The sequence below is a fragment of the Giraffa tippelskirchi genome, chromosome 4 (genome assembly GCF_054371585.1).
Source record: "Giraffa tippelskirchi isolate mGirTip1 chromosome 4, T2T-mGirTip1v1.2.pri, whole genome shotgun sequence".
Taxonomy (NCBI): domain Eukaryota; kingdom Metazoa; phylum Chordata; class Mammalia; order Artiodactyla; family Giraffidae; genus Giraffa; species Giraffa tippelskirchi.
Window position 1 is genome coordinate 57,293,816 of NC_137278.1, and position 27,203 is coordinate 57,321,018.

The 27,203-nt window shown below is 48.6% G+C and overlaps 1 protein-coding gene and 1 long non-coding RNA gene across 5 annotated transcripts in view; one reads left to right on the forward strand and one right to left on the reverse strand.

The window, feature by feature from the left end:
- Window positions 1–27,203, forward strand: part of NCK2 (NCK adaptor protein 2) — a 113,946-nt gene that overhangs the window by 78,941 nt on the left and 7,802 nt on the right. For 3 of the 4 annotated variants that reach the window (XM_081593558.1, XM_081593559.1, XM_081593560.1), the window contains exons 3-4: window positions 7,505–7,746; window positions 20,285–20,994. In XM_081593558.1, the coding sequence (XP_081449684.1) occupies window positions 7,521–7,746; window positions 20,285–20,994 (936 nt within the window). In that variant the 5' untranslated portion in view covers window positions 7,505–7,520. The remainder of the gene's footprint in view (window positions 1–7,504; window positions 7,747–20,284; window positions 20,995–27,203) is intronic. The other variant, XM_081593561.1, reaches the window with a different exon arrangement.
- LOC145546512 (uncharacterized) lies at window positions 19,103–20,618 on the reverse strand. Its single transcript, XR_014082978.1, has 2 exons — window positions 19,935–20,618; window positions 19,103–19,555 (listed from the first exon to the last, which is right to left on the reverse strand). It is a non-coding gene; the product is annotated as an uncharacterized LOC145546512 (long non-coding RNA).

Below are 27,203 nucleotides of genomic sequence, written 5' to 3' on the forward strand. Positions count from 1 at the left end.
CCCACGAGAAGGGTCTCATCCCAAAGCCTGAGCATCCCCCACTGTCCTCTCTTATATGCTAGAGTACTGGGCAGGAGGTTTTGGCAGCCTGGCCCCGGACACTAACCATCAGTGCTATAGCATGCACAGTGCTTTCATGCTGACTGTGATTCCTTTTCTGAGTCTGTGTGTGGGCAGGGGGCTCAGAGCTGTTTTCACAAACTCCTGGAAGAGGTGTTCTTGCCCCACACGACAGAAGGGCAGCTGGGCTGAGGTGCACAGCCGACTACAACCCAGGCCTGTATGACATGAAACCTCGCCCCTTAATCACGACATCACTGGGCTGCTTCCAGGGGTCTGGGTACCTCCTGAAGCGAGGCAGGTACTGCTGTCCCGTCCTACAGGATGAGAGGAAGGCCAGGGGGATGCACAGAAGGCCCAGCTAAGCATTGACCCCAGATTATTGTTTTTTATGTTTGTTTTTATTTGCTTGGCTGCACTGGGTCTTAGTTGTGGGGTCTTTAATCTTCATTGTGGCAGGTGGGGTCTTTAGTTGCAGCATGTGAATTCAGGGTTGCTGCATATGGGATCTAGCTCCCCATCCAGGGATCCAACACAGACTCCCTGCACAGTGGGCAAGAAATCTTAGCCACTGGACCACCTGGGAAATCCCGAACCCCAGACTGTTTATTCAGGTTTTCTGTTTGCAGTTATGACCGAGTGGTTCAGCTTGGCCCCTGAGACCCCTTTGGGAGTGTCCGTGAGCATTTTGGGGTGTTGGTTGTTCTGAGAATTATGTAACCCAGCCCTAAAGCAGCAAGCCGCAGTTAACAGGCTCCTTTTTAGAGAGTCCCAGAATAGGATTGATATTATTTTAGGAGTTAGTGACAACTGCCGGGCCAAGAAAGTTTTATAACTATTCCAGTCTGTTTGGGATTTTTTTTTTTTTTTTAATCTTCTTCTACCCAAGACTTGAAAAAGCAGCTTAGCATGTTAGATTTTCTGAGTTTCTTTAATTCAGTATAAAATAGAGTTTTTCTTGCTAATCTCTATCACTAACTCTTAAAATTGTATGACTGGTTGCATGACATGAAACATGATCTGGCTGCAAAATATTAACTTTGTGGCTCTTTTTTCTGTTGGTTGTAGGTGGGTGAACACTAGCATAGTGAATGAAGGCAAAAATTTGATTTTCTTGACCTGCCCAAGCTGGAGGGGTAAATGTACACTATGCTTTGTATCTGACCTCGCTAAGTCCTAGACCACATCAGAGTCCCATTTCTGACTTAAAATTTCTGTAGTCAATTAGAAGGTACTTCCTCAGACTTTCTTCTGTTACGGCTTTTCCGTATTAGGAATTTAAGTCAATTTGTACATCTGGTTTATATTGGGGAATAATCTTAATTCAGCGCCAGCCTCTTCTTCCTACACAGTTCATCCTACACTCATAGCAGACTTCTCATCACTGGAAGGACTGGCTCCTCCTGGCCTCCTAGAGCAGTTTTCTAGGACCTCGGGTGGAACTCCCACTCTCGCCCCCCTACCCTTACCAACAGCTCCCTCCAGGATGGCCGTCCAGCCAGCGGCCTCTACAGCCCGAATGGCCAAGAGAAGGCAGAGTAGGGTCTGTGGGCTGGGTGCTGGTGGGAGGGGTGGGTAGACCTGTGCACTGACTGTGGTTGGTTGTTGATGGGGGCTGTGGTTATTGTTGTGGTTGTTGATGGGGGAGTGTGGTCATTGGGGTGAGGTGGTTGTTGATGGCGAGCTGTGATTGCTAGGGTGAGGTGGTTGTTGATGGTGGGCTATGATCACTCACCCAAGAAGTGAGCACAGGAGCACAACCCTGGGCTCAAGTCCTGGCTCTGTTGTTCAGCAAGTCACTGATCTCTGATCTTCTCTCTCCTTAAAGTTCCCACTTCCCCAAGAGGGGGGTGTTTGGAGATTGAGTGAGCACCCTGTGCACGCCAATGTCCTCCCCTAGACTGGGCACTCACTTCCAACAGTCCCTGCTCTGGACCCAGGAGGAGCACCTTCGAGGAGGGCTGTCGGAGTCACCTGAGGCCTGTGATACGCTAGGGATGTTCAGCCCCTGCTCCTAGGGGGTCCCAGGTGACCGATGGGGGTGGAGCCAGGCACAGCATGTTCTAGGCTCCTCTCCCTGTGATTATCAACCTGCACTGAAACCTACCAAGCCAGCCAGAGCCTAATTTACCAGCTTTTTCAGGCAGTTAAATTGTGCAGAAAATTTATAGATTGCTTTGATTGGTCTTAAGTGATGTGCTGTTCTTGTTAAAATCTCTCGTTAAAACAACTGTAATTAAGACACAAACCTGGAATCCCAATAAAATACTCTGAACCCCATTCCTTTTACTGCTCGGGCCCCTCCCCTCATGACTGAAAAAAGAGAAATGACCTCCATGACTTTCAAAAATCAAACCTGACAGTGAGTTCAGTACATATGGAGACACCCATGGACTTGAGATTTTCTGAAAGTAGATAACAGTATTGCCTACAGTTTAGAAATGAGCTTTGTGTAAACTGTCTTCCTGGATATTATGTACATTATACATAAGGTTTATTAATCATCTCCTCCTTCCCCAAAGGTTTGTTATCTGTAAGTTTGGAAGTTAATTCATGAAGGAGGAGAACATGTATTATTTATAAGTGTCTTTGGCATCTAGCAGCAGAGAGTGTCATGTTATTTAAAAATGGGATTCATTCTTCTGTGGAGTCAGTGCGCTAGGTCCCCTCTGTCATCCTGAAGTCGCCCCTGTAAATAATGAGAACTGTTCCTGTCAGAAAAGGAGAGGGTTTGAGTCAAGAGTCTTTCCATTATTCATGTCTTCCTGGTTATAGTCATTTAAAGGACTAAGTGTTGAATTTTTCTGTTGCAAACATACTGGCCCATCTTCTACCTGAGAAGTTATGAAATAGCTCATAACTATAGTCATTGTTGAGCTTCCCCAGTGGCTGAGTGGTAAAGAATCTGCCTGCCAATGCAGGAGATGTGGGTTTGATCCTTGGGTTGGGAAGATCCCCTGGAGGAGGAAATGGCAACCCACTCCAGTATTCTTGCCTGGAGAATTACATGGAAAGAGGAGCCTGGTGGGTTCATGGGGGTCACAAAGAGTTGGATATGACTGAAGAACTAAATATAATAAATATATACAATAAATAAAGTAAATACAATAGTTATTGTATTCATTCAGATATATTTTTACTATTTGTTAGTTCCAGAACTGACTTACTGAGGTATGTAATATACTGAATTCTTTGTTGTTTTAATAAACTTCTAATTTTGGAGTAATTTTGTATTATGGTTCACTCTTGGTATTGCACATTTTGTGGTTCTTGACATGTGTCGTGACATGTGTCCACTATTGCTAGATTGTGCAGAATTGTCGGACTGCTCTAAAAATCCCTGTGTTCCACTCAGTCATCTCTCCCTCTGTCTCTGATCTTTGCAATGTCTCCATATTTTGCCATTTCCGGAATGGTATGTTCTTGGAATTATTGAAGAAAACTTGACGCTTCTTAAAGCATGGTTTAGCTGATTTTACTCAGGGAAGTACTTTGAGGGACTTTTGCCATAGTAGGGAGAGACTGGGCTCACATCCACTTACAGGAGGGAAGGGGGGGAGCTTGTAGTCCAGGAGTGAGGGGGTGGGGAGCAGATGAGAGGAAGCATCAGAGGTAAGGGGGCATTCTGGCTGCATTGACCTCACAGGATGCCTCCTGAGAACAGGCGTCATCTCAGTAAGGGTCCAGCAACTCAGCAGGATTCTTGCTAGAATGCAGAGAGAGACACGGAAGTACACAAGTTGATGTCTAGTCTGCGCAGAGGAGTCTGACTCAAGTTTGGTCAAGGAGAGAGTCTTTGTGAGAATCATAAAGTAGGCAGCCTTCTCAGATGGGCTTCTTCCACATAGTCTTATGCATCTGAAGTTCCTCCATGTCTTTTCATGGCTTCACAGCTCATTTCTTTTTATCACTGAGTAATATTTCACTGGGGCTTCCCTGGTGGCTCAGTTGTAAAGAAACTGCCTGCCAGTGCAAGAGACACAGGTTGAATCCTTGGATTGGGAAGATCCCTTGAAGAAGGAAATAGCAACCCATTCCAGTATTCTTGTCTGGGAAAATCTCATGGACAGAGTAGCCTGGCAGGTCTCAGAGAGTCAGACACAACTCAGGGACTAAACAACAACAACAATAATATTCCATTATTTGGATGGACCACAGTTGATTTACCCATCACCTACTGATGGACAGCTAGATGGCTCCCAAATCTTGGCAGTTGTGCATGAAGCCACTATAAACATCTGTGTTTCAGGTTCCAAGAATGATTTTATATTTATGGAAAAGCTGCAAAGATAATGCAAAGCATTCCAAATATCCCTCACTCAGTTTTCCTAAGTGCTAACATCTTACCTGACCAGGGACATTTGTCAAAAGTAAGACTTGGCTAGTGGAAAACTGTTGACTAACTTCACTTTGTTGCTGTTGTTATTTAGTCACTCAGTCATGTCCGACTCTTTGTGACCCTATGGACTGTAGCCCACCAGGCTCCTCTGTCCATAGAATTTCCCAGGCGAGAATACTGGAGTGGTTTGCCATTTCCTCCTCCAGGGGATCTTTTCAACCCAGGGATCGAACCCATATCTCTTGCATTGGCAGGCAGATTTTTTACCTCTGAGCCACCAGGAAAGCCCCAGACTTCACTTGGATTTCACTAGTTTTCATATTTGAGGATTCAGTCCAGGATACCACACTTCAGTTTGGGTGTGTCACAGTCATTAAATATGTTCAGAAAATTCAGCTCATCTTGAGAAAATGGATGTAACGATGTCAGCCGTGAATCTGGTGTTACTTAACCAATGAACTAGAGATCTCTTCAAGAAAATTAGAGATACCAAGGGAACATTTCATGCAAAGATGGGCTAAATAAAGGACAGAAATGGTAGGGACCTAACTGAAGCAGAAGATATTAAGAAAAGGTGGCAAGAATACACAGAAGAAATGTACAAAAAAGATCTTCACGACCCAGATAATCACGATGGTGTGATTACTCACCTAGAGCCAGACATCCTGGAATGTGAAGTCAAGTGGGCCTTAGAAAGCATCACTACGAACAAAGCTAGTGGAGGTGATGGAATTCCAGTTGAGCTATTTCAAATCCTGAAAGATGATGCTGTGAAAGTGCTGCACTCGATATGCCAGCAAATTTGGAAAACTCAGCAGTGGCCACAGGACTGGAAAAGGTCAGTTTTCATTCTAATCCCAAAGAAAGGCAATGCCGAAGAATGCTCAAACTACTGCACAATTGCACTCATCTCACGTGCTAGTAAAGTAATGCTTAAAATTCTCCAAGCCAGGCTTCAGTAATACGTGAACCGTGAACTTCCAGATGTTCAAGCTGGTTTTAGAAAAGTCAGAGGAACCAGAGATCAAATTGCCAACATCTGCTGGATCATCGAAAAAGCAAGAGAGTTCCAGAAAAACATCTATTTCTGCTTTATTGACTATGCCAAAGCCTTTGACTGTGTGGATCACAATAAACTGTGGAAAATTCTGAATGAGATGGGAATACCAGACCACCTGACCTGCCTCTTGAGAAACCTGTATGCAGGTCAGGAAGCAACAGTTAGAACTGGACATGAAACAACAGACTGGTTCCAAATAGGAAAAGGAGTACGTCAAGGCTGTATATTGTCACCCTGCTTATTTAACTTCTATGCAGAGTACATCATGAAAAATCCTGGGCTGGAGGAAGCACAAGCTGGAATCAAGATTGCCGGGAGAAATATCAATAACCTCAGATATGCAGATGACACCACCCTTAAGGCAGAAAGTGAAGAAGAACTAAAGAGCCTCTTGATGAAAGTGAAAGATGAGAGTGAAAAAGTTGGCTTAAAGCTCAACATTCAGAAAACTAAGATCATGGCATCTGGTCCCATCACTTCATGGCAAATAGATGGGGAAACAGTGGAAACAGTGGCTGACTTTATTTTTCTGGGCTCCAAAATCACTGCAGATGGTGACTGCAGCCATGAAATTAAAAGACGCTTACTCCTTGCAAGGAAGGGTATGGCCAACCTAGACAGTATATTGAAAAGCAGAGACATTACCTTGTCAACAAAGGTCTGTCTAGTCAAGGCTATGGTTTTTCCAGTGGTCATGTATGGATGTGAGAGTTGGACGGTGAAGAAAGCTGAGCATTGAAGAATTGATGCTTTTGAACTGTGATGTTGGAGAAGACTCTTGAGAGTCCCTTGGACTGCAAGGAGATCCAACCAGTCCATCCTAAAGGAAATCAGTCCTGAATATTCATTGAAAGGACTGAGGCTAAGGCTGAAACTGCAATACTTTGGCCACCTGATGTGAAGAGCTGACTCATTTGAAAAGACCCTGATGGTGGGAAAGATTGAGGGTAGGAGGCGAAGGGGATGACAGAGGATGAGATGGTTAGATGGCATCACCAACTCAATGGACATGGGTTTGGGTGGACTTCGGGAGTTAGTGATGGACAGGGAAGCCTGGTGTGCTGCGGTTCGTGGGGTTGCAAAGAGTCGGACATGACTGAGCAACTGAACTGAACTGAATCAATGAACAGAGGATAAGATGGTTGGATGGCATCACCGACTCAATGGACATGAGTTTGAATAAACTCCGGGAGTTGGCGATGAACTGGGGGGCATGGCGTGCTGCAGTCCATGGGGTCACAAAGAGTCAGACACGACTGAGCGACTGAACATATTTAATTATGATACGGTTATTTTATGTAGAAGGTTTTGGAAAGTTTTTGTGGTTGTTTTAGGCAAAGCATACAGAGTTCCCACTGTGCAAAATTAAGATTTGCTTGATAAGGTCACCATTTGTAAACAAAATACTAAAGCTTGTTGAAGGAAGGGCATCTTAAGGTTTTTTCAAGACCCCAGAGACAGCCAGTTGCCGACTTGTTTTTTAAACCTTTTATTTTGTATTGGAGTATAGCTGCTTAACAGTGTTGTGATAGTTTCAGGTGAACAGCAAAGGGATTCAGCCATACATATACATGTATCCATTCTCCCCCAAACTCCCCTCATCCAGGCTGCCACGTGATACTGAGCAGAGTTCCCAGTGCTCTACAGTAAGTGCTTGTTGGTTATCCATTTTAAATATAGCAGTGTGTACATGTCCATCCTACGCTCCCTAACTATATCCCTTCCCCCAGCCTTCCCCCTGGCCACCATAAGTTTGTTCTCTAAGTCTGAGTCTGTTTCTGTTTTGTAAGTAAGATTCATTTGTATCATGCCCTTTTAGATTCCACATATAAGGGATGTCATACAATATTTCCCCTTCTCTGTCTGACTTCCCTCACTCAGTATGATAATCTCTAGGTCCATCCCTGTTGCTGCAAATGGCATCACTTCATTCTTTTTGATGGTTGCCAAGTTGTAATAAAAGCTGTCAGGGCGTAGTTTTCCAAGTGGATGCAGTGGTGTTTGGCCAGGGCTCTAATGACTCTCTTCAAATGTTTTGCTGGCAGAAGGACTTCATGAAAGATGACAGAGGAGGTCATCGTCATAGCCAAGTGGGACTACACGGCCCAGCAGGATCAGGAGCTGGACATCAAGAAGAACGAGCGCCTGTGGCTACTGGACGACTCCAAGACGTGGTGGCGGGTGCGCAACGCAGCCAACCGGACAGGCTATGTGCCGTCCAACTATGTGGAGAGGAAAAACAGCCTGAAGAAAGGCTCCCTGGTGAAGAACATCAAGGACACGCTCGGTGAGTGATGGGCGTGGCGGGACCCTGGGCTGGACCCCAGCCCTTCCCATCCCGGAGGGTGGGCACTCTCAGGGCCGGGGGGGTGGGAGGGGTTGTCATTTTCATTTGTGTTTGAGGAAAAAAGGCATCTTTCTACTTGTCTTTTTTAAAAGTCTCTGGACTTTGAGAGATGCAGTGCAGAAATAGCCTGTTTGTCATTTCCTCGAGATGTTCAAGTTTGGAGGTTTGTGTAAGCTGACCCTTCTGTGTGTTTTGAACCTCCACCTCCCCACTCTGCACATCTCAGTCTCCTGGCATCAATGTTCTGGAGGGGCCTGAGATGGGAATTAGCCCCTCCAGGCATGTCCACAGCTCCACCCGGGTCATTCCATCCAGTCTTTGCCTGGGTCATTCCATCCAGGCTTTTCTCCCACAAAATCCTGTGCATGGGACCTTTGCGAGTAGAAGAGGAGATGGTGAAAAGCACCTGGAACCTGGTGAATTGTTTCCCCCTGTTGAATTGGCGGCATTTCATGCCACATTTGCGCACGGTGGCAGCTAAGGTGGGGACTCGGAGAAGGCCGTATGATGCCAAGGCTTCTGGGGTGACTCACAGGGGGCCAGCTGGGCACCTGGCTTTCTTCCCATGCGTCTGTCCCCTTCCCTGGTGTCTGGACATGAGAGAGGCCACCTGGGTCCACTGGAGTTGATGGTGTCTGGTCTCACCTTTGTGTGGACATCAGGCTTCCTTGCAGTAGTCATGGCTGCAGAGGGAGTAAGAGTTACTTCCTGAAGGTCAGGTTCATGGTGTCTCCTTCCAAGAGCACCATACAGTAGCCCCTGAGACCACTGGCTGTCACGGGAGAGTTTGCTCTTGAAATAGGTCAGTGTTATCACCCACGTTACATATCTTGAAGTTTTCCTTTTTATTTCTAACCTGAGAATTAGTTTCATTTGAGGGAGGGGAACAGGTAGGGAAACTGAAAGGAAAATTAAGCTCTGAGTGTGATGAGTGTTGCAAAGTATTCATCTTTCATTTTCTGCAATCTTGAAGAGTCCACTGACTTTCTTTGAAACCATACGAAGCCTTCACCTGCTGGGGAGTAATTTTGTGTCATGGGTTAGGTTATTTCTGTGACTCTGAAAGAGAAATGAGACACTGGCCTGCATATGGATCACATCAGCTACTGTAGACTCTGCCTGATGGAGAATTCACGCTTTTCATGAGCAATCTGATTCTTTTCCATGAAAGTGACACCTGTTTGTCTTTTTTTTCCAAGTTTGTCACTTGAAAGAAACACCGTTGTCCAGTGCTTATAATTCTGCATTAACTGTGATCTAGAATTTCAGAAAGCATGACTAGGTAAATACTTTAGGAGTGCCCTGAACTTAGTTTTATTTCTTCTTTTCCTTTCATCCACTCAAGTCCCTTTATTTTGGAGATGCTCAACATTGTTGATTTGTTTTGTCTTCTTTCTTATCCTTTTTTAAAAATATATTCTCAAGATTCTGGTAAAGAATGATGTATAGTCACTAAGTCATGTTTGACTCTTTGTGACCCCATGGACTGTAGCCTGCTGGGCTCCTCTGTCCATGGGATTTTTCAGGCAAGAATACTGGAGTGGGTTGCCTTTTTCTCCTCCAGGGAATCTTCCTGACCCAGGGATCAAATTTGCATCTCCTGCACTCGCAGGTAGATTCTTTACCGCTGAGCCATCGAGGAAGTCCAATAAAGAATGAAACACCCAGAAATGGGATGGATTGCTGGGGAGCGAAATAAGGTGAAGGTAGCCCTCCAAGTTACCCACAAATCCCCTTAAACAGCTTGTCCTTCCTCCCTTCAGCTTTCAGAACGAGAAGACAGCTGAGCTGTGAAGCACATCTATGCTCGGGTTCAATTTTCCACAAGCCGTGGTCAGTCTCTGGGACTCCCAGGGCTCAGGGGTCATCACTCAGCCAGCTTGTCCTCATGTGGAGTGCCAGGCTTTCTCCTCCGCCCCGACAGATGGCCACGCAGCTCTGCAGGCTCACGTCTCCTTCCACGGAGCCAGCCAGTTCCATTTTGGGAGAACACAGATTGCTAGAAAGCTCTTCCTTAAATAGAATGAACATTCGCTCCTCTGAAACTCTCTGTGTCGCTCTCCTTGGCACTTGAGAGCTATGCTGGGGAACCCTGCTCCTTTTCTGGGGACTGACCACCCTTCTCCACCCTTCCTCCCCCGTCAGGCCTTGGAAACGTTTGCGCCAACCGTTATTTACTGTAAAAACACCAACAAAGTTATGTTCTGAACATCCGTATCTATCCACAGCAGTTAATATTTATAGTCTAAGCAGTGGTTCTCAACCTTTTTGGCACCAGGGACTGTTTTCGTGGAAGACAGTTTTTCCACAGACTGGAGGGGAGAGGGTGGTTCTAGGATGATTCAAACATGTTACATTTATTGTGCACTTTATTTCTATCATTCTTACATCATCTCCACCTCAGATCATTAGGCGTTAGATCCCAGAGGTTGAGGACCTGCTCTAAAGGCTCATGGGGGTCAGTATTCCCATCGCCAGGGAGAAACGCCCCCCTTCGTGGTTGGTCTTTTTTGCTTTGATGTGTTTATTGTGCTCACCCAAAGCCTTGCTTTTCTTGGACAAAGAGACCTTGTTGTCTTGGCTTGAGTCCTCCATCAACCCCTCAAGCAGTGTCACTGAAAAGGGAGGTGCCCGACAAGAGGTCACCGTGGTGGAGTGACTTATCTCTCTATCATCAGACCTGACCTGGCATCAATGTCGAGAAGGAAGGTGCGAAGACTTTCCCCATCCTCTCCTGCCTCTCGCTGGTCTTTGGAGTAAGCCTTCTGAGGCTTCCTGTTTAAATCGCTGTGACCTGTGTGCTGTCGGAATTCCAGCATGATCCTGGATGGATTACGGAGCCAGTGGATTTTCTCTCCACCATGCGTCAGAAATAGTGAAAACAGGATCAGAAACCACACCACAGGTGTCAGCCTTCTAATAGCTACTCGTGACATCATCCATGTTTGTGATTCTACTGCTATGGTTAAAGCCAGATTAAGATTTCCCCGGCAGACACCTGGCTTGGGACAAAATAGCACAGACTTCCCAGCAAAGTCCTTGTGTACCACATGCGTGTTGACATCTTTAGTTGCAGACAACTGTGATCCACAGAGCCTCTCTTGCTTTTTTACATTCCCGCACTGTGTTGAGGTTGGTCGCCAATTTAATTCAATCACTTTGCATCCTTTGTCAGACAGAAAGCAGTGCATGTAGGCATGCTCAGTCGTGTCCGAGTCTTTGTGACCCCATGGACTGTAGCCCGCCAGGCTCCTCTGTCCATGGCATTTTCCAAGCAAGAGTACTAGGTTGCCATACGCCCCTTCAGGGGATCTTCCTGACCCAAGGATCAAACCTGAGTCTCTTCTATCTCGTTCATTGGCAGGCAGACTCTTTACCATTAGTGCCACTTGAGAAGCCTCTAGACAAAAAGCAGTGCTTTCCCCCCGAAGAGCTCTCTGTTAGGAAACAAGTAACATTCTTTCTTTTCTTTTAATAATTTATAATTAAGTAAAACAACATGAGCACTTCTTTGCATACAGGCAGTGCATTGATGCATGCATGCAACCATAGATCTCTCATATTCAGCTCATGATCATGAACAGTCAAAGAGAACTTTTCCACTGATAACAAGGAGCCGTCCTTATGAATTGCTCCTCCTGGCAGAGTGCAGGCAGTGTTTTGAAGGCTCAGCACATCCCTGGGCTCCGATCTGGCCTTGGTATTTCCATGACCTGACTCATAAAACCATGCAAGTGAGGTATTGTCAAGCCATGTGCTAAATCTTCTGAGCTGGGGAGGTATTTTATCGAAGAGCCATCTTTGTTGCTACTTCTCAACAGCAGCTGGAACCTGCTGCAGCCCCAGAGGTTAGCTGTCTTCTCAGTGGTCACCTTGGGCCCGGTACTGACCAGGCTGCCTAGAGAACCACGGGTCCATTATAACCTGTTAGTAAACACCAGTGGAGGGTTGGCTCCAAGGCCCACATGTCCACTGCCGACCGCCTCCCATGGTATCTGGAGCCAGCACTGGACTGCTACCAGGGCTGTTCCTTAGCCTTGGCCTCTATGTGACCTGACCTGAGGCCAGTTAGTCACCTGCCAGTGGTTAGCACCAAGACTCCACCTCTCCAGACCCGGGAGCACTCCAGACCCGGGAGCAGAGAGAAGCTGCTGAAGGACCAGTGCTCACTCACTGAAGTACACCTCGTGCTGTCTGGGTTGAGGCTTGTGGTTGGGGAGGGGCTGGTCCTGGGAGTGAAATTCCCCAGCTTCCTCAAAGCGTATCCATGTGGGGTTGACTGAGCGACTTATTTCTGCAAGAAGAGGCACAGACGGGACTTTAACTACAACTTGGGATTTTTTTTTTTAACTTTTTTTAATTTTATATTGGAGTATAACAGATTAACAATGTTGTGGTAGTTTCAGGTGAACAGCAATGGGACTCAGCCGTATATATATATACATGTATCCATTCTCCTCCTAACTCCCCTCCCATCCAGGCTGCCACATAACATTGAGTAGAGTTCCCTGTGCTGTATGTAGGTAAACTGGGTTGATTGTGTTTTTTAAACCAACTCGACTATCAGGATTTAACTGGGTAGGCATTTGTCAGGACATTATGGCAAAGATAAGCTGCTAGGGTGTTAAAGGGAATTCTAGTGGTACGAGGTTCTCTATTTTAGAGATGAAAAACCAGGGTCTTATTCGTAAAGCTTGAGTGGTGTGTGAGTGTGACAACAAACATGTGTCAGTGTTAATGCCCTGGTTTTGATGGCAGGGTTGTGTTGAGAAGGAGGCTGTCTTTGTGTGTGGAAATGCACACCAGGTACTGAGGTAATGACAGGACACCGGCAGCTTGCTCTCAAGAGAGCTCAGGGAAACAGACATCCTTTGTGCTGTTCCTACAACTTTACCAAACATTAAACCAAATGGGCAGATGTCAAGTGGCCTAGATTCGATTCCTGGGCCCAGAAGATCCCCTGGAGAAGGAAATGGCAACTCACTCCAGTATTCTTGCCTGGAAAATCCCATGGACAGAGGAGCCTGGGAGGCTACAGTCCATGGGGGTCGCAAGAGTCAGACGTGACTTAGCAACTAAACCACCACCACCATTCAGAGATCAGAGGATCACCGAGCACCTGCTGAGATTGGACCTGAAAACGAGGCTGTCACTGGGCGTGAACCTGCCGACTGAGTCTTCCCAGAACGTCCCAGGGCCATGGCTCAGAACTTTCTGTAATCATCCAGCAGTCTTTTCTGGGTCCATGGCAGGCAGGGGAGGGAATCTTGCTTCTTGCTGAACCAGTCCAGGCTGCTTCAGCCAGTTCAATAAGCACGTTTTTGTTACAACAGAGACGGAAGAGAAAGATGGTCAGAAAGCACCTTGGGGCCCCACCTCTGTGATGCTGTGGCCTTGGGGTGCCCTTTCAGGCCCCACAGGTCTGTGGGTCTCTGCTGTGATCACAAGCATCCTCGGCGGGTCTGAGCAAGGCAGGCGGCAGGCGATCTGTCCAGATGAGCCCAGGGCGAGGAATGCCACGGTCCGTGATTGTCTCAGGCTGAGCTGGAGTTGTCCCTCCCTCTCTCTGTCCCTTGGAAGTCCCTCTAAGCTCCTAGGTTCCTGCTGAGTCACCTCTGGGAACAATAGCCAAAGGCTTTGAGATGGGTATAGACGTGCTGTGGGACCAGCCCTGTGTCCTTGGCTGTGTGCGCGTCAGGAGTGGAGCCCGGCGGGATGGAAGAAAGGGTAGTGCTCAGCCCCTGGGTCTCAAGTGTGGGTGGACTGGAGGAGCAATCCTGGCCTGGATGCGTGGGGCTCGTTGGAACAGTGGTGCTGTCCCCTGTGGGCCATTGGAAACGACTGGACAGTGCCCCTCAGCTCCTCTTTTATCCTTCTGGGAGCATTGGTGCATCCAATCACTCCTGGCCCCACCTGCAAGGCTGTGTTGGTTTTCTCCCACCCATGCTGTCCCCTGGGATTGTAGGGGACTAGCTGCTTTGTGAGCATCATTTACTCTTGGCCCCCAGTGACTCACTTATCAATAACTCGGCCGGGTTCCTTTAATGTTGAAGGAAGCAGGAGCTATTAATGAAAATGATTAAGGGGCCAAATGTCCCAGGAGTACGCCTCCTTCTCTTCTGTAAATTGATTTCCATTTTGGCGGCAGTCTCATTGGCAGCAAGCACATTCTCTTGTCTTTGCCATTCACAGGCTTTTGGTATGACACAATTTCTGCACTCAGGTAGCCCTCAGAATTGTCATCTCTTTGAAACGCCTGTCTTTTATCAAACTGTTCATTGAAGGAAGGCATACTTATTTTAAAAATTTTTGGAAAAAAGGATAAAACAGAAATCACCTGTGATCTTATCACCCAGAAATAATGACTGTTAGCATTTGCATCTGTTTGCTCAGTACACACATAGAATCAAAATAAGATTGCGGAGGGGACTTCCTGCTGGAGTCAGTACTGGCTGTCACCAGGCAGTTGGTGCTCAAGTATCTGCCCTTTCTGCCGAAGCCTGATTTCAACACATGCTGAAAAGGAGGTTTACTGTATGAGTTTGGTCCATGCCTCCTTGGTTGGTCAATGGTCAGATGCTCAGTGTTTTTGTATTTTCTATAAACAACCTAAGAGGAGAAGCTGATTCTTTACATTTGTCTTATAAGTAGTTTGGTTTTCTAGGTTGAATGTCCATAAAGGATAAGAAAATTACTGATAGTCTTTCTACATGTCACTTAAACATAACTTCCTAAATGAAGTCACCATCTAAGGAACCAGTACAAAAAAGTACTTTTTTTTTTCATTTCAAAAAAGTACAAAACCAAACCACTCCCCTGATGCTAAAGCTCCACTACTTTGGCCACCTGATGCAAAGAGCTGACTCATTGGAAAAGACCCTGATGCTGGGAAAGATTGAAGGCAAAAGGAGAAGAGGGTGACAGAGGATGAAATGGTTGGGTGGCATCACAGACTCAATGCACATGAGTTTGAGCAAGCTCTGGGAGATAGTGAAGGACAGGGGAGCCTGGCATACTGCAGTTTATAGGGTCACAAAGAGTCAGACATGACTGAGGGACTGAACAACAACAAATCACCCCCTAAGTTTGTATGTAGCGCATGCAAAGAATATTGAGAGATCTCAGTTTGATTTTAAACATCCAGCTTCTCCAATTATCATCTCTTTACCATGTTATAGCAAGGACTCTGGGTTTTCAGAGCCATTTTTAACACTTGGGGTTTACCTCTTCAGTCTCTGCTGTATAATCTATACAGTTGTGCGGACCTGAATTACATATAATGTGCCATAATTTAGAACTCTCTAGATTTCTGTCTCACAAGATCCTTCACAGTACAGACAACCTGCCAAATTCAGTGCCCACAGACAGTGGAGACGTCTACAGAAACTGTGGTGCCAGCACCCAAAATAAACTTGGTCTTGTTTCCATATATCATGAGCGTCCAAGTATTTAGAACAAAAAATGTAAAACAACTCACAACAGATCAGTGGGTGGATAATTAGAGAGAAAATAGAGACAGATTGTTCAGGAGAATGCTAATGGGAGAAAAGCCAGGAGGGGCCATGGGAAGGAGGAGGGGCTGCCCCCTCGAGAAGCCGGGGAGAAGCAGGTGTGCGGCGACACGGTGGTTGTGAAGCCAGGTGCATCATCCCCTGGCCCCTTGTGCCCCAAGGAAGGACGAGGACAGCAGGTAAGGTATTTCCCAGTTTCTTTCCCAGCAACTGGCACCTAAGTTGCTTCTTATTAAAATAATCATTTTTCTAAAGAACACCCTTTCTTGACTCAAGTTACTCAAGTGGGAGCCTTCAGTTTTAGAAGAAACGTGGACTAAAAATGCTGAGAGTTTAAGTAAAGCCTTCTTTCCGTGTTTCTAACTGTGCTTCCCCATATGGCCTGGCTCATTTTTAGACCCTATGCATATGTCGCAAACGTTCCTTTTCCCAATTACACATTCACGCCTGTCCCTGGGGGCCAGTGTGGGTGCAGGGGACATTGTTCAGCGTGGGTGCCATGGAGCTGACTGCAGAGCCCCTTAGGCTGCTGGCCAAGCAGGCCCCTTCTCTTTGCCCTGTGCCCACCACTGCACTAGGTACGGGAGGGCAGGTGGGCATCTGGAAGGCTCCTGATGACCTGAGCTGGCCAGGGTCTGATTGTAGAGCATCGGTGATTTGGGGCAGGCTGGATGTTCCTTTGCTCCTCACCAAGCACTTGTTCTTGTCATCTTTGTCTCCAAGTCATTCCCTGATCTCTCCAGATTGCTATCACTTTCTCTCAACTCTCAGCTTCCTTTCTCTGCTTCTGAACTCATGGATTCTGTGAGCATCTGGATTGTCCCAGTGGTTCTCACAGCTGGGAAGCCTCTGGAGGTCAGGTCTTGGGGAGTGTTCAGGCTGGGGCTGTGCCTGCGTTTCCTCCTAGAAGCTGTCCTGGGGTGACTGTTCGCAGGGAACCTTCGTCGATTTTGTATTTTTTATTTTTCAGGAGCAAAACAGAAGCAAAACAGTTGAGTGTCTGACTTGGGAAATTTAAAAGTGGGCATTTATAGTAGAGCGTGAATTGGTGGTGAAGTGGTCGGGGTGTCCTTCTGCACTGATGTGAGGTAATGGTCCTGTCATATTAGCCCACGTGCTCAGCTAAACTCTAGTGACAAGAGTTGGCTGTAGGAGCCAGGTGGACCACTTACAGTTCTTCTGTGGTTGTTTCTTGTAGCCTAGTGTGTACAGTTGAGTTTGAAAAGTGAGGTTCATTTGACAGCTTGGTGTCTCTGTAGAGTCCTGGCAAGACGCTGGAGATGACCTGGCCCAGAGGTCTTCTGTGACAATCAGGCAGGTTGACATACTTGTCCAGGGTAACAGAGTGCTTTGCGGCACAGCTGGGAGCAGCCCCAGGCCACGGTGGGCGGCCGGAATTGGGGCCTAGAGCCCAGCCCCTTAGGACCCCTCTTGGAGCCTGCATGTGCCTCGTCAGCAGCGTGTGCCTCATCCAGAGCGGCATGTGGTCCCAGAGCCTTGGGAGATGAGGCGTCTCTTTTACTCCCTCCCTGAAGGCCTGCTTTGCACTGAGGAGCATCTTCTGGGACCCTTCAGAGGGGCCCTTGTGTCTCAGCTGCTCCCAACCCAGCAGGCAGGACTGGTCAGCTGTGCACCCCCCACCCACCCAGCCCCACAGGAGCATTTTAGGGAAAAAACAGACACATGCACGTCTCTGGAGAAAGCACCATCTGTTGTTTTCTCCACTGGACCTTTGTCCTCACCCAGAAAGGAAAACAACGTATGGACTGATAATAGCAGTAAACACCATGACCACAGTTGTACAGCTCCTGCTGTGCGCTGGACACTGCACTCGTCCTTTCCTCAGGCTTCGGACCCTCGTGACTGCCCCACCCACCCCCCCAGAGCCACTGACATCCTCATGTTACGGATGCAGAAACCCAGTAGATAGGGTGCAGAACTGCCAGGCCACAAGCCAGTGGGGCAGGAGCCAAAGCTTGGAGCCTGGTCAGAACTGGGGTTCAGTTGTCTGCCAGCCATTCACCCCACAAATGTGTTGACCCTGTGTGCACTTTGTTCTTCATTATTTATTGTATTTCATTTTACTGAGCGGCGTGGGCTCAAAAAGTTGCTCTTGTGAGCTTCTGCCAGTGATAGACGCTAAGTGATGCTTTAGAAGGTCATGGTGAATGCTTTCCACCTCCCAATCACAGCCCTGCTCCTCCAGGCACATCACATTCAGAGATGCTTGTGCTGATGGATCCGATATATGTGTTGAGAGGTACTAAATATGTATTTTTAATTATAATTTATAATGAAAACCTTTCAAAAATTCTTTTCCCTGGCATCTGTGCTACCATTTGACTTTCACATTTGGTAGAAAATCCTATGCTTCTGAACCAGTTTTTTTTTTTTTCAGGCTTACACATTTAGTTATGTTATTTGCCTGCCTGCTTATGGGGGAATGGGCTCTCTTAGGAGCAGGAATGGAAGTTCTGCTTCTGGACTCGTGGACCCATGTGATGGTGTGCTTTGCCCCGACACGTCTCCCTCTGCGCCAGCTCCTGGCACGTCTGCCCAGGGGGACCGTCTGGGCACACGGATGGTGACTCGCTCCTTTGTCCCGTCAGCCCGACCCAGGCCATGTGGGTTTGCCACAGGGATGGAAGGTCCCATCCATCCGACAGCCATCCATTTCTCCTTCCTCCCTCCAGTCCTGGACAACACCTCCCTGAACTTGGGGCTCCGTATGGCATATTATAGCATGTTTCATTGCAGGATAAGGAGTGAGCCTAAGGTGCACGTGCCTAGGAATAAAAAAAAGTAAAACCTCCTGGGTTTACTGCAGTTTGGGGGAGTGGGGGCACAGAAAGGTGGGTCAGGAAATGGTGCTTTCAGGTTCTGGGGACATAGCCCGGCTAGACTAGGGCCTCCCGCCCTGGCCGTGGAGTTGCTGGCTTACAGATGTGTGGTGCCTGGACAGGGGAGGATCTTGAGGCATGTTGACAGGTCAGCAGCGCGTACTTGGGGGTGGGGGGCAGGGGTGGGTATCAGGCTGCTCCTAATTAACCTGAGCCCTCCTGGCAGCCCAGGTGTGTATCCCTGGAGAGATCAGTCTGGAGAGAGCAGGACTGATGAGGCAGACGAACTTGTGATGGAGAGATAAAAAGTGGAGCTTGTTAACCAGGCAAACGTTAGTTGAATGCCTGCCTTGAGCCAGGCCCCGGGCCCCAGGGAGATGAGTGCAGCAAACGGAGAGGGCGCTGGGCAGGTGAATGTGTGCTCCACAGGCCTGGGGGCCCCAGTCACCCATGAGGAGGACCTCACAGTGCTTCGGGTGTTGTTGATGGGCCTAGTGCTGAGCACATCCAGGGATCAATCCCCGTTTTCCTCTGGAGGGAAGGCACCTAGGAAGTGAGTGACGGTGGTGCTGAGCTGAGTACGTGTCTGGGGCAGAGAATGCCAGCCTGGGCGGGGTCCACTCTGGAAGCCAGTGCCCAGCTCCCCATGGTCCAGGCCATCATGACACCTCCTTTTATCTTCTGATCTCCCTACCCGGCAGGGGAGTAGAAGCAAAGGGAATTCTCAGGACCAAGCTGTCTTTTTGCTGTTTAGTCCCTCAGTCATGTCTGACTCTGTGCGACTCCATGGACTATAGCCTGCTAGGCTCCTCTGTCCGTGGGATTTCCCAGGCAAGAATACTGGGTCGGTTGCCATTTCCTCCTCCAGGGGATCTTCCCAACCCAGGGATCTAACCCTGAGTCTCTTGCATTGGCAGGTGGGTTCTCTACCACTGAGCCACTGGGGAAGCCCAAACTGTCTTTACTGCAGGAAATTAAGGGAGAAAGAAGTACAAGCTGTCCATAGAAGTGCATTAGTGTCCTTTTGGGGAAAAAACAAAGATCTGCCAGTGGCCACATTTTCCCTACTGTGGAAGCTCCCATGCTGATGTGGCTCGGAGGCATGGTGGGCAAGCGGCTACCTCTCAGGAAATCCCAAGAAGCACAGCTAGCGCTGCAGTCCAGGGGCACGTCTCCAACTCTGGGGCAATCGTGCCTTCCTCCCTAGGCTCGCTTCTACAAGGTTTCAGAATTCTGTGCATTTTAAGCAGGTTAAATCATTTTTACCCTAGGGCTTTTCAAGCTGTATTCCTCATGTGCAGGAAGTGATGTTTCAGGTGACAGCTTGGCCCTGACTCACATATGTAACTGAAGCGGTGGTTTCTGTTTGATGCACTCTGACATCTTCTGTTTTGTTTCCTTTTAAAAAGAAGACAGTGCATACATTACAGGCTGCTCAGACCCCCTTGAACTGATTTTCTGATCCACTTGTGGGTTTGCCACCAGAATATGAAAAATTCTGCCTTAAATTTACTGTATGCGCTGTTTTTCCTAAATCACTCATCACTATTTGTGCGAAATCTGTACAGTTTTGAAAGAAAAGAAGGGAAGGAAGGAGAAGGGTACAGGTTTCTCCCCAGTGTTGCTGCTCTGTTGCCACCCTGGGAGGGTGCCGAGTGTCCCCAGAGTGGAGGACAGGTGGTGGCCGGCAGAGCAGGGCAGGCTTGAGGGGCCTAAGAGCTGGGGAGGGTCTTCAAGGTCATTTGGTCCAATTTCCCGCCCACAACACAGAAGATACCTCTGTCCTGATGCAGAAGATATTTCTGTCCCCATGCCTTTTTGTTTGCTTTGTTTTCCTCCTAGTGGCATATGGCTGCTCTCAGCATTTTCAGACTTCACACTGTTTTATCCTCTTGGTTTGCTGGTGCTCTGGCTTTTTTTTTTTTTTTTAGAGGAAAGCAGAGATCAGATATGGTAATTCCCAGTTTTTAGGCATTTGGCCAATGTTACCTCTGTTGGTGACTGGCTGGTGACCAGCCAGGGGGCCAAGTCCCTTGGCTGGGACCCTGCGTGGAGCCCTTACAGGCTGTCCTCCCCCCCCACCCCCCAAGCCTGGTCCCTACGCTGAGCGTTGCCGTTTCTCCACAGGCCTCGGAAGGACCCGCCGGAAGACGAGCGCGCGCGATGCATCCCCCACGCCCAGCACGGACGCGGAGTTCCCCGCCAACGGGGGAGGCGCCGACCGCATCTACGACCTCAGCATCCCCGCCGTGGTCAAGTTCGCGTATGCAGCGGAGCGCGAGGACGAGCTGTCGCTGGTGAAGGGCTCTCGCGTCACCGTCATGGAGAAGTGCAGCGACGGCTGGTGGCGGGGCAGCTACAACGGCCAGGTGGGCTGGTTCCCGTCCAACTACGTGCTGGAGGAGCTGGACGAGGCAGCCGGCGACGCGCCCGGGGGCTCGAGCCTGCGGCCCGGCGCCACGCTCAGCAACGGGCAGGGCGCGCGAGCGCTGCAGGTGGTGCAGACACTGTACCCTTTCAGCTCGGTCACCGAGGAGGAGCTCAACTTCGACAAGGGCGAGACCATGGAGGTGATCGAGAAGCCCGAGAACGACCCCGAGTGGTGGCGCTGCCGCAACGCTCGTGGCCAGGTCGGCCTGGTGCCCAAGAACTACGTGGTGGTGCTGAGCGAGGGCCCGGCCCCGCACGCTGGCTCCGGACCCGCGGGGCCTGCTCGAGCCGGCCGGTTCGCAGGCCGCGAGTGGTACTACGGGAACGTGACTCGCCATCAGGCCGAGTGCGCACTCAATGCGCGGGGTGTTCAGGGCGACTTCCTTGTGCGCGACAGCGAGTCCTCGGTGAGTGCAAGATGGGGTGGGTGGGCAGAGGGGTGTACGTGTGTATGTGTCTGGGTGTGCACATATGTGGGCATCTCTGTGTGTGTACCAGGCGTACAGGGTGACTTCCTCGTGCCTAACAGCAAGTCCTCAGTGAGTACAGGGTTGGGTGGTTAGAGGCGTGTGCATGTGTGTGTGCATCTCTGTATGTGTGTACCAGGTGTGCAGGGCGACTTTCTCATCAAGACAGAGTCATTGATGAATGTGGGGCAGGGTGGGTGAAGGGGTGTGTACACGTGTCTGGGTGTGCACAGGTGTGCCTCTTGGTGTGTGTGCATGTGTGCACCGGGCATGCAGGGCAACTTCCTTGTCAGGGCAGAGAGTGCTCAGTGAGTGTGGGGTGGGGGTGGAGAGGTGTGCGTGTATGTGCACGTGCGTGTGCACATCTGGGTGTGCATGTGTATGCACATCTTAGGTGTGTACACATGTGTGGGTATGCACTGGCCGTGCAGGACGGCTTCCTCCTCAGGACGGAGAACCCTTGGTGGGTGCGTGGCGCACAGGAAGGAAGCAGAGAGCATGAAAGTGTGTGGAGGTGTGCCACTCCCTTCTCAAGTGTGTGAATGGCCTCAGACAGCAGGGGTATGTGGGGCTCATGTTAAGCAAGATGAACACAGATGCTCTAGGCAGCCTGTGTCCTGAGGCCCCAGCCCCACCTTATGCTGACATCCACTTGGACTGCCCAGTCTCGGCTGTACCTCTGTTCCGCAAGGTGCGTTCTTGTAGGTGAGATGGCAGGTACAGAGTGTCTCAGCTTCTGGAGATGTTGCTGCCTCTTGAGTGAGGTCCTGCAGACCTAAACGTCATTTTCTTCCCCTGGTTTCCCTGTGTTGATGACCCAACCTTGTTTCCTCTCTGGGTCTGAGATGCATCAGATGTTCTCAGCAAGGCGGACGCCCTGTTTCTGACACAATCTTTTGTTGGTTGATGTGTTTTTCTTTTTAAAGTGTGTAATCCTCAGTACATCTCTGCCACAGGCACCACTGAGTTTATCTCTGAAAAGCTTTTAAAGCACTCAGGAACAGAACTGAAAAGGAAAAGGACAATTGTTAAAAGAGGGGTATGTGTGTACAAGTTGAGTCAGCGGTATGAGGCCTCTCGACTTGGAGCATACCTGTTTCCAGCACAGATTTGGGGTCTGTGTTTCAGGTGTGTGGCCAAGTCTGTCTGGGAGAACTGGGCCGTCATTCCAGGTACCTTTTTGTGTTTTCATTGTGGAGGTACTAAGCTGGTTTTGTCAGTCCTTGCAAATACACCTACCAGAGTGAAGCAAAAGTTTTGAGGATGGAGTCCAGTGTGAGTTTTGAGGATAGAGTCCAAAGTGATTATTTTCTATTGGTTCCTGTAGACTTCAGTTTAATTGTTTAAATGCAACCTGTAAGACTAGTCAGCCCATGCTATGTACTGTAACTGTCCCCTGAAAAGGTTGATACTACGATTACTAAGTGCACAGTCAAGATTCCCATTGACTGATCTAGAGGGAGTTCAAGCCCACGGAAGTGGTTTCTCTTCAGACAGAGAGGGGTAGCTGTGATGGGGGTGGAAACCAGCCCCCGAGTGGTGGCAGCAGCTCGTGGTGGCAAGCACACAGGACCTAGACAGTAGCTGCATCTGAAATCTGGGCAGTGAGCTTTTCTCATCCAGAGTTAATAGTTTCTGGCAGGACATCACATTAAGTTGTTCTCACATGAGGTCCACTCTGTGCACAGATCAGGAGGTTTCAGAGAATCGGTTCCAGAGCGCTTGCAACCCCCTCCTGAGCAGAAACTCAAAGAAAGCACCAGAAACCCTGTCACAGTAGGAGGTGATCGAGGGACAAGGATGATTCAGAGTCAAGGAGTCTCTTCCTGATTTAGGAACATTGGGTTTGAAGAGGTAAAAGCAGCCCCCCAGAGTGGAGACAGTACCCCCAGGTTCTTCTCTAGGAGGCCGGGGAAGCAGAAAGTCTTTAGCAGGAGGCAGAGAGTATCACTGACTTAGAGAAAACCTGTGACTTGTCCATGAGACAAGCACATACAGGCTGTGGTCACTGTCAGACCTTGGGACCAGGTCCTTTTAGAGGTAGAGGAGGGTACTTTTCTTATCTGCACTCCAACCCCAGGACTTGAAGAAGCAGCAATGTTACATTTGTCTTGGGTTATGAGAGGAGAAAGCCTTTTCTAAGTAACTAAAGTATTGCTTGTTTATTTGAACCGTTTTTTGGGGAGGGGAGCCTTTGCACATTTTGTTCCTTCTGTTTTAATTTAGAAAACTGAGCTATGACAGCTCATCGTGTGCTGGGCCACTGGCTCCCGGGGTAGGGAAGAGGCCCTCTGGGACTTGCTTAGCTCTGCCCCTGCCATGGCCCCAGCTCGGCCTGAAGGCTGCCATGTGGCCCAAGGGTGTGCAGGGCTGCTTGTCTGGCTGGAACCTGCTGTTACCCATGGTGCTGTCTGCTGTGTGTGCGCCTGTCTCGTGCCAAAGAGATGCTCAGGGACTCTCAGGCGTGCTGCTGCTCTTCTCCTGATGGCAGGGCGAGCCGGCTGCGCTGTCTTCATGCTGGTAACCAGGTCTTTGCCCACCTGTCATCTGCAGCTGTGAGGAGCCGTTCAGATGGACAAGTCCATCGCTTATCCGTTTCCTGCCTCCACTGCCTCTGCTTCCTGCCAGCACCTTCCCGTTTTCTTTCTGCTCGTCTGTTATCTTTTTCCTCTTCACTCTGGCATCTCTAAGGTGAGAGCCTACCGTTCAAAGCTGCATGAGCCCGGAGCTCCACCCTGACCCGGCTCCAGGGTCCCGTTTCTGCAGGACCCACAGGCATCCCCGTTCAGTTTCCTTTTCCTTCCTCTAGGTCTCTGTGCTCAGGGCTCACCTTTGGTCACTGTAGGACCTGTGATTCCTCAGTAAGCATAGCCGCTTTTTTAGAGTGCCTCTTCAAGATGCGTTTCATTTTTTTAAATATCCCGAGCGATTTCAGTATAAATGAGCAAGATTCTTGCTTGATACTTTACATTTAAAAATATTCTGTATTTTTCTATATTGAAAAGTAAAAAGATCTGAGTTCTGGGAAATCTGTGCTTGGGTGGGGGTGGGGGTGGACATATTTCAGAACAATAAGCAAAGCATTGGCATATCCTACGATATCCGAAGTCAGTGATGTGTGGGTATTTCAGAGGCATGTGTTAGACATGGTTTATCAGCCAGTGAATGAACCAGATGACCCTGCTTCGGCCCTTTTCTATCTTGCATCTCAATATCGAGTTTTCTCTCTCCCCCTCTCTTCCTCTTATCCCTTGCCTCTTAATTGTCATTTACCTTTAGCAGCTAAAGATGAAACAGTGTCAGTTCTTCGTATTTAATCATTATATTCCATCCATATCTCATTAAATCTAGAAAATTCAAAATTCCTACCTGCCTTCTCATCTAATGCTCGTCGTAAATCCTTATGTATTTGTTCAGACTTATTCTGTGGATAAGGCTAGGAAACTGTATCACAGTGAAGAATAACCAGTAACTAAATTTCTGTGTACTCTGTAAGCTGTCAGTGTTTTATTTTTTCAATTGCTGTAGAAAGTGTCAGCTTACACTAGGTTGAGGTCTGCAAAGCATCAGCCGGTGGTGTAGGAAGCCATTTTTCTCTGTAAGATGTTAAAGATCCCAGAGAGATCATCTGTTTCCCCATATTTTGTGTCCCTCTGTTTTTGTGTCATTTATTACAAAGGGCTTTGGATGGAGTTTTATCTCTGCTGTATTATGTGTAGAAGAAGGTGAAGAGTGCTGAATCCCCTTTTTTGGAGGGAGATGCTGTAGAAAGTGGAACAGAGAGCTGCTTGTTACCTGAAACCTGATTTGTGGGGAGAGCAGAAGGAGGCGGTGCAGGCTGTGTCACTGGGTGCCCTGGGGGAATCCCAGTCACGCAGCCGAGGGCGCCTCAGTGGCTCCTCCTGGTCCATGGAGGAGACCTCCCATTGCCCTCTCCTGAATGCTGCCCAGACTCTGCTCTCTCCTCCTGTGGACCTTCGCACACATCTGGAAAACAGTAAAGTAAAGCTGCCCCCATCCCCCCAACACCCCCCCTCCCTGCCCAGTCTAGGCACACATGCTGTTCACACCTCACTCCTCCTCCTTTCCATCTGGGAAGCCTACATGAGCTGTGTTCCTGGGTCCCACGACGGGGCCTGTGCTCACAGGTGTGACCGCCTTCATACGTGGCTGTGCTGCCCCCACGGCAGCCAGGTCGGCACTGGAGTGCATGGTGTGTCATCCTGTCGGCCATTGAATCCCAGCACTGCGTGAGACCCTAGAAAATATTCTCCACATTCACTGATGATGCAGTTGTCCAGCATGTGTGTGTAGATTCACAGTGACCGGGAGCCAGCAGCAGCCAGAGGAGGTGCCAGCATGCCCAGCCCTTCCTCTGTGCCTATTGATCCCTGGGCTTGTGAACTCAGGTCAGACTTTGTGGCCTCTGGCTCAGGATTGCTGACAGCAGGGGTCCAGACAACCTCCCTTCAGGCTGCAGGTGTAACATGGAGAGAGATGAGTGTCCAGTAAATCAGTGGGAACTGAAAAACAGCTCTTTCAAACTAGAGTACAAGTGTGAGTGTGTGCATGCTCAGTTGCTCAGTCCTGTTCAACTCTGCAACCTCATGGACTGTAGCCCACCAGGCTTCTCTGGTGAAACTTCCCAGGCAAGAATGCTGGAGTGAGTTGCTGTTTCCTCCTCCAGGGGATCTTCCCAACCCAGGGATTGAACCTGCATCTCATCTCCTGCGTTGGCACGCTGATTCTTTACCACTGAGCCACCTGAAAACTCTGTCAAATAATTCATCTGTAACAGTATTCAGAAACATTTTCATAAAAACCCCAGATCATTAGCTCTCTTGATGTAAATGTTTATTGATATACTTGCTGTTGTTGTTCAGTCACTCAGTTGTGTCTGACCCTTTGTGACCCCATGGACTGCAGCATGCCAGGCTTCCCTATCCTTTACCATCTCCCGGAGCATGCTCAAACTCATGTCTGTTGAGTTGATGATGCCATCCAACCATCTCATCCTCTGTCACCTTCCTCTTCTCCTGCTCTCAGTCTTTCCCAGCATCAGGGTCTTTTCCAATGAGTCAGCTCTTTACTTCAGGGTCCCAAAGTATTAGAGCTTCAGCATCAGTCCTTCTAATGAATATTCAGGGTTGGTTTCCTTTAAGATGGACTGGTTGGATCTCCTTGTAGTCCAAGAGATTCTCAAGAGTCTTCTCCAGCACCACTGTTCGAAAGCATCAATTCTTTGATGCTCGGCCTTCTTTATGGTTATTCTGCTCTCATGTAAATTCACAAGTACCTGTTAGAAATGTTTCCCCCAAGAATTAAAAGCTGTAGTGGAAATTTTTAAAAAACTGTATCTTGGGACTTCCCTCGTACTCTAGTGTCTAAAACTCCAAGCTCACAATGTGGGGGACCCAGGTTCAATCCCTGGTCAGGGGACTAGATCCTGCATACTGCAACTAAGACCCAGAGCAGCAAAATCAATCAATCAATACTGAAAAAAAAAAAAAAAATAAGAAATGGGTCTAATAAATTTTAATATATGAGAAAGGTGTGTAGAGCTGGCACATGTATCAATAGCACCAGTGTAAACCTTTCCGTCTTCCTACTCCATTTCTTGTTAGCCGTAACTGCAGAAGGACTGTGAACAGGCTTGTCTTCTAGGCTGAAGGGCTCCGTTTTCATTTACAAAAGAGAGGTAATTCAGGCTTTGCTCCCAGTAATCTGCTGATCACTGCAGTCAGTTAGCAAGGAGAAAAGATCATAGAAATTGCTAGAGTTTCTTTGAACTGTATCCCTTGTTTTTAACAGGACACAGGCACAGGCAGACCCAGAGCGAGGGGTGGGGGCCCCGCAGTCTCAGTAGGCACACTCCAGCCCTCCCAGCGAATGTTTTCTGCCTTGATTGTGGTTTCTCGGGGGTTTCCCTGGTGGCTCAGATGGTAAAGAGTCTGCCTGCAGTGTGAGAGACGTGGGTTCAATCCCTGGGTTGGGAAGATCCCCTGGAGAAGGAAATGGCAACCCACTCCAGTATTCTTACCTGGAAAATCCCATGGACTGAGGAACCTGGCAGGCTACAGTCCACGGGGTCGCAAAGAATCGGACATGACTTCACTTTTCTGTGGTTTCTCAGCCAGTGAAGGGGAAAC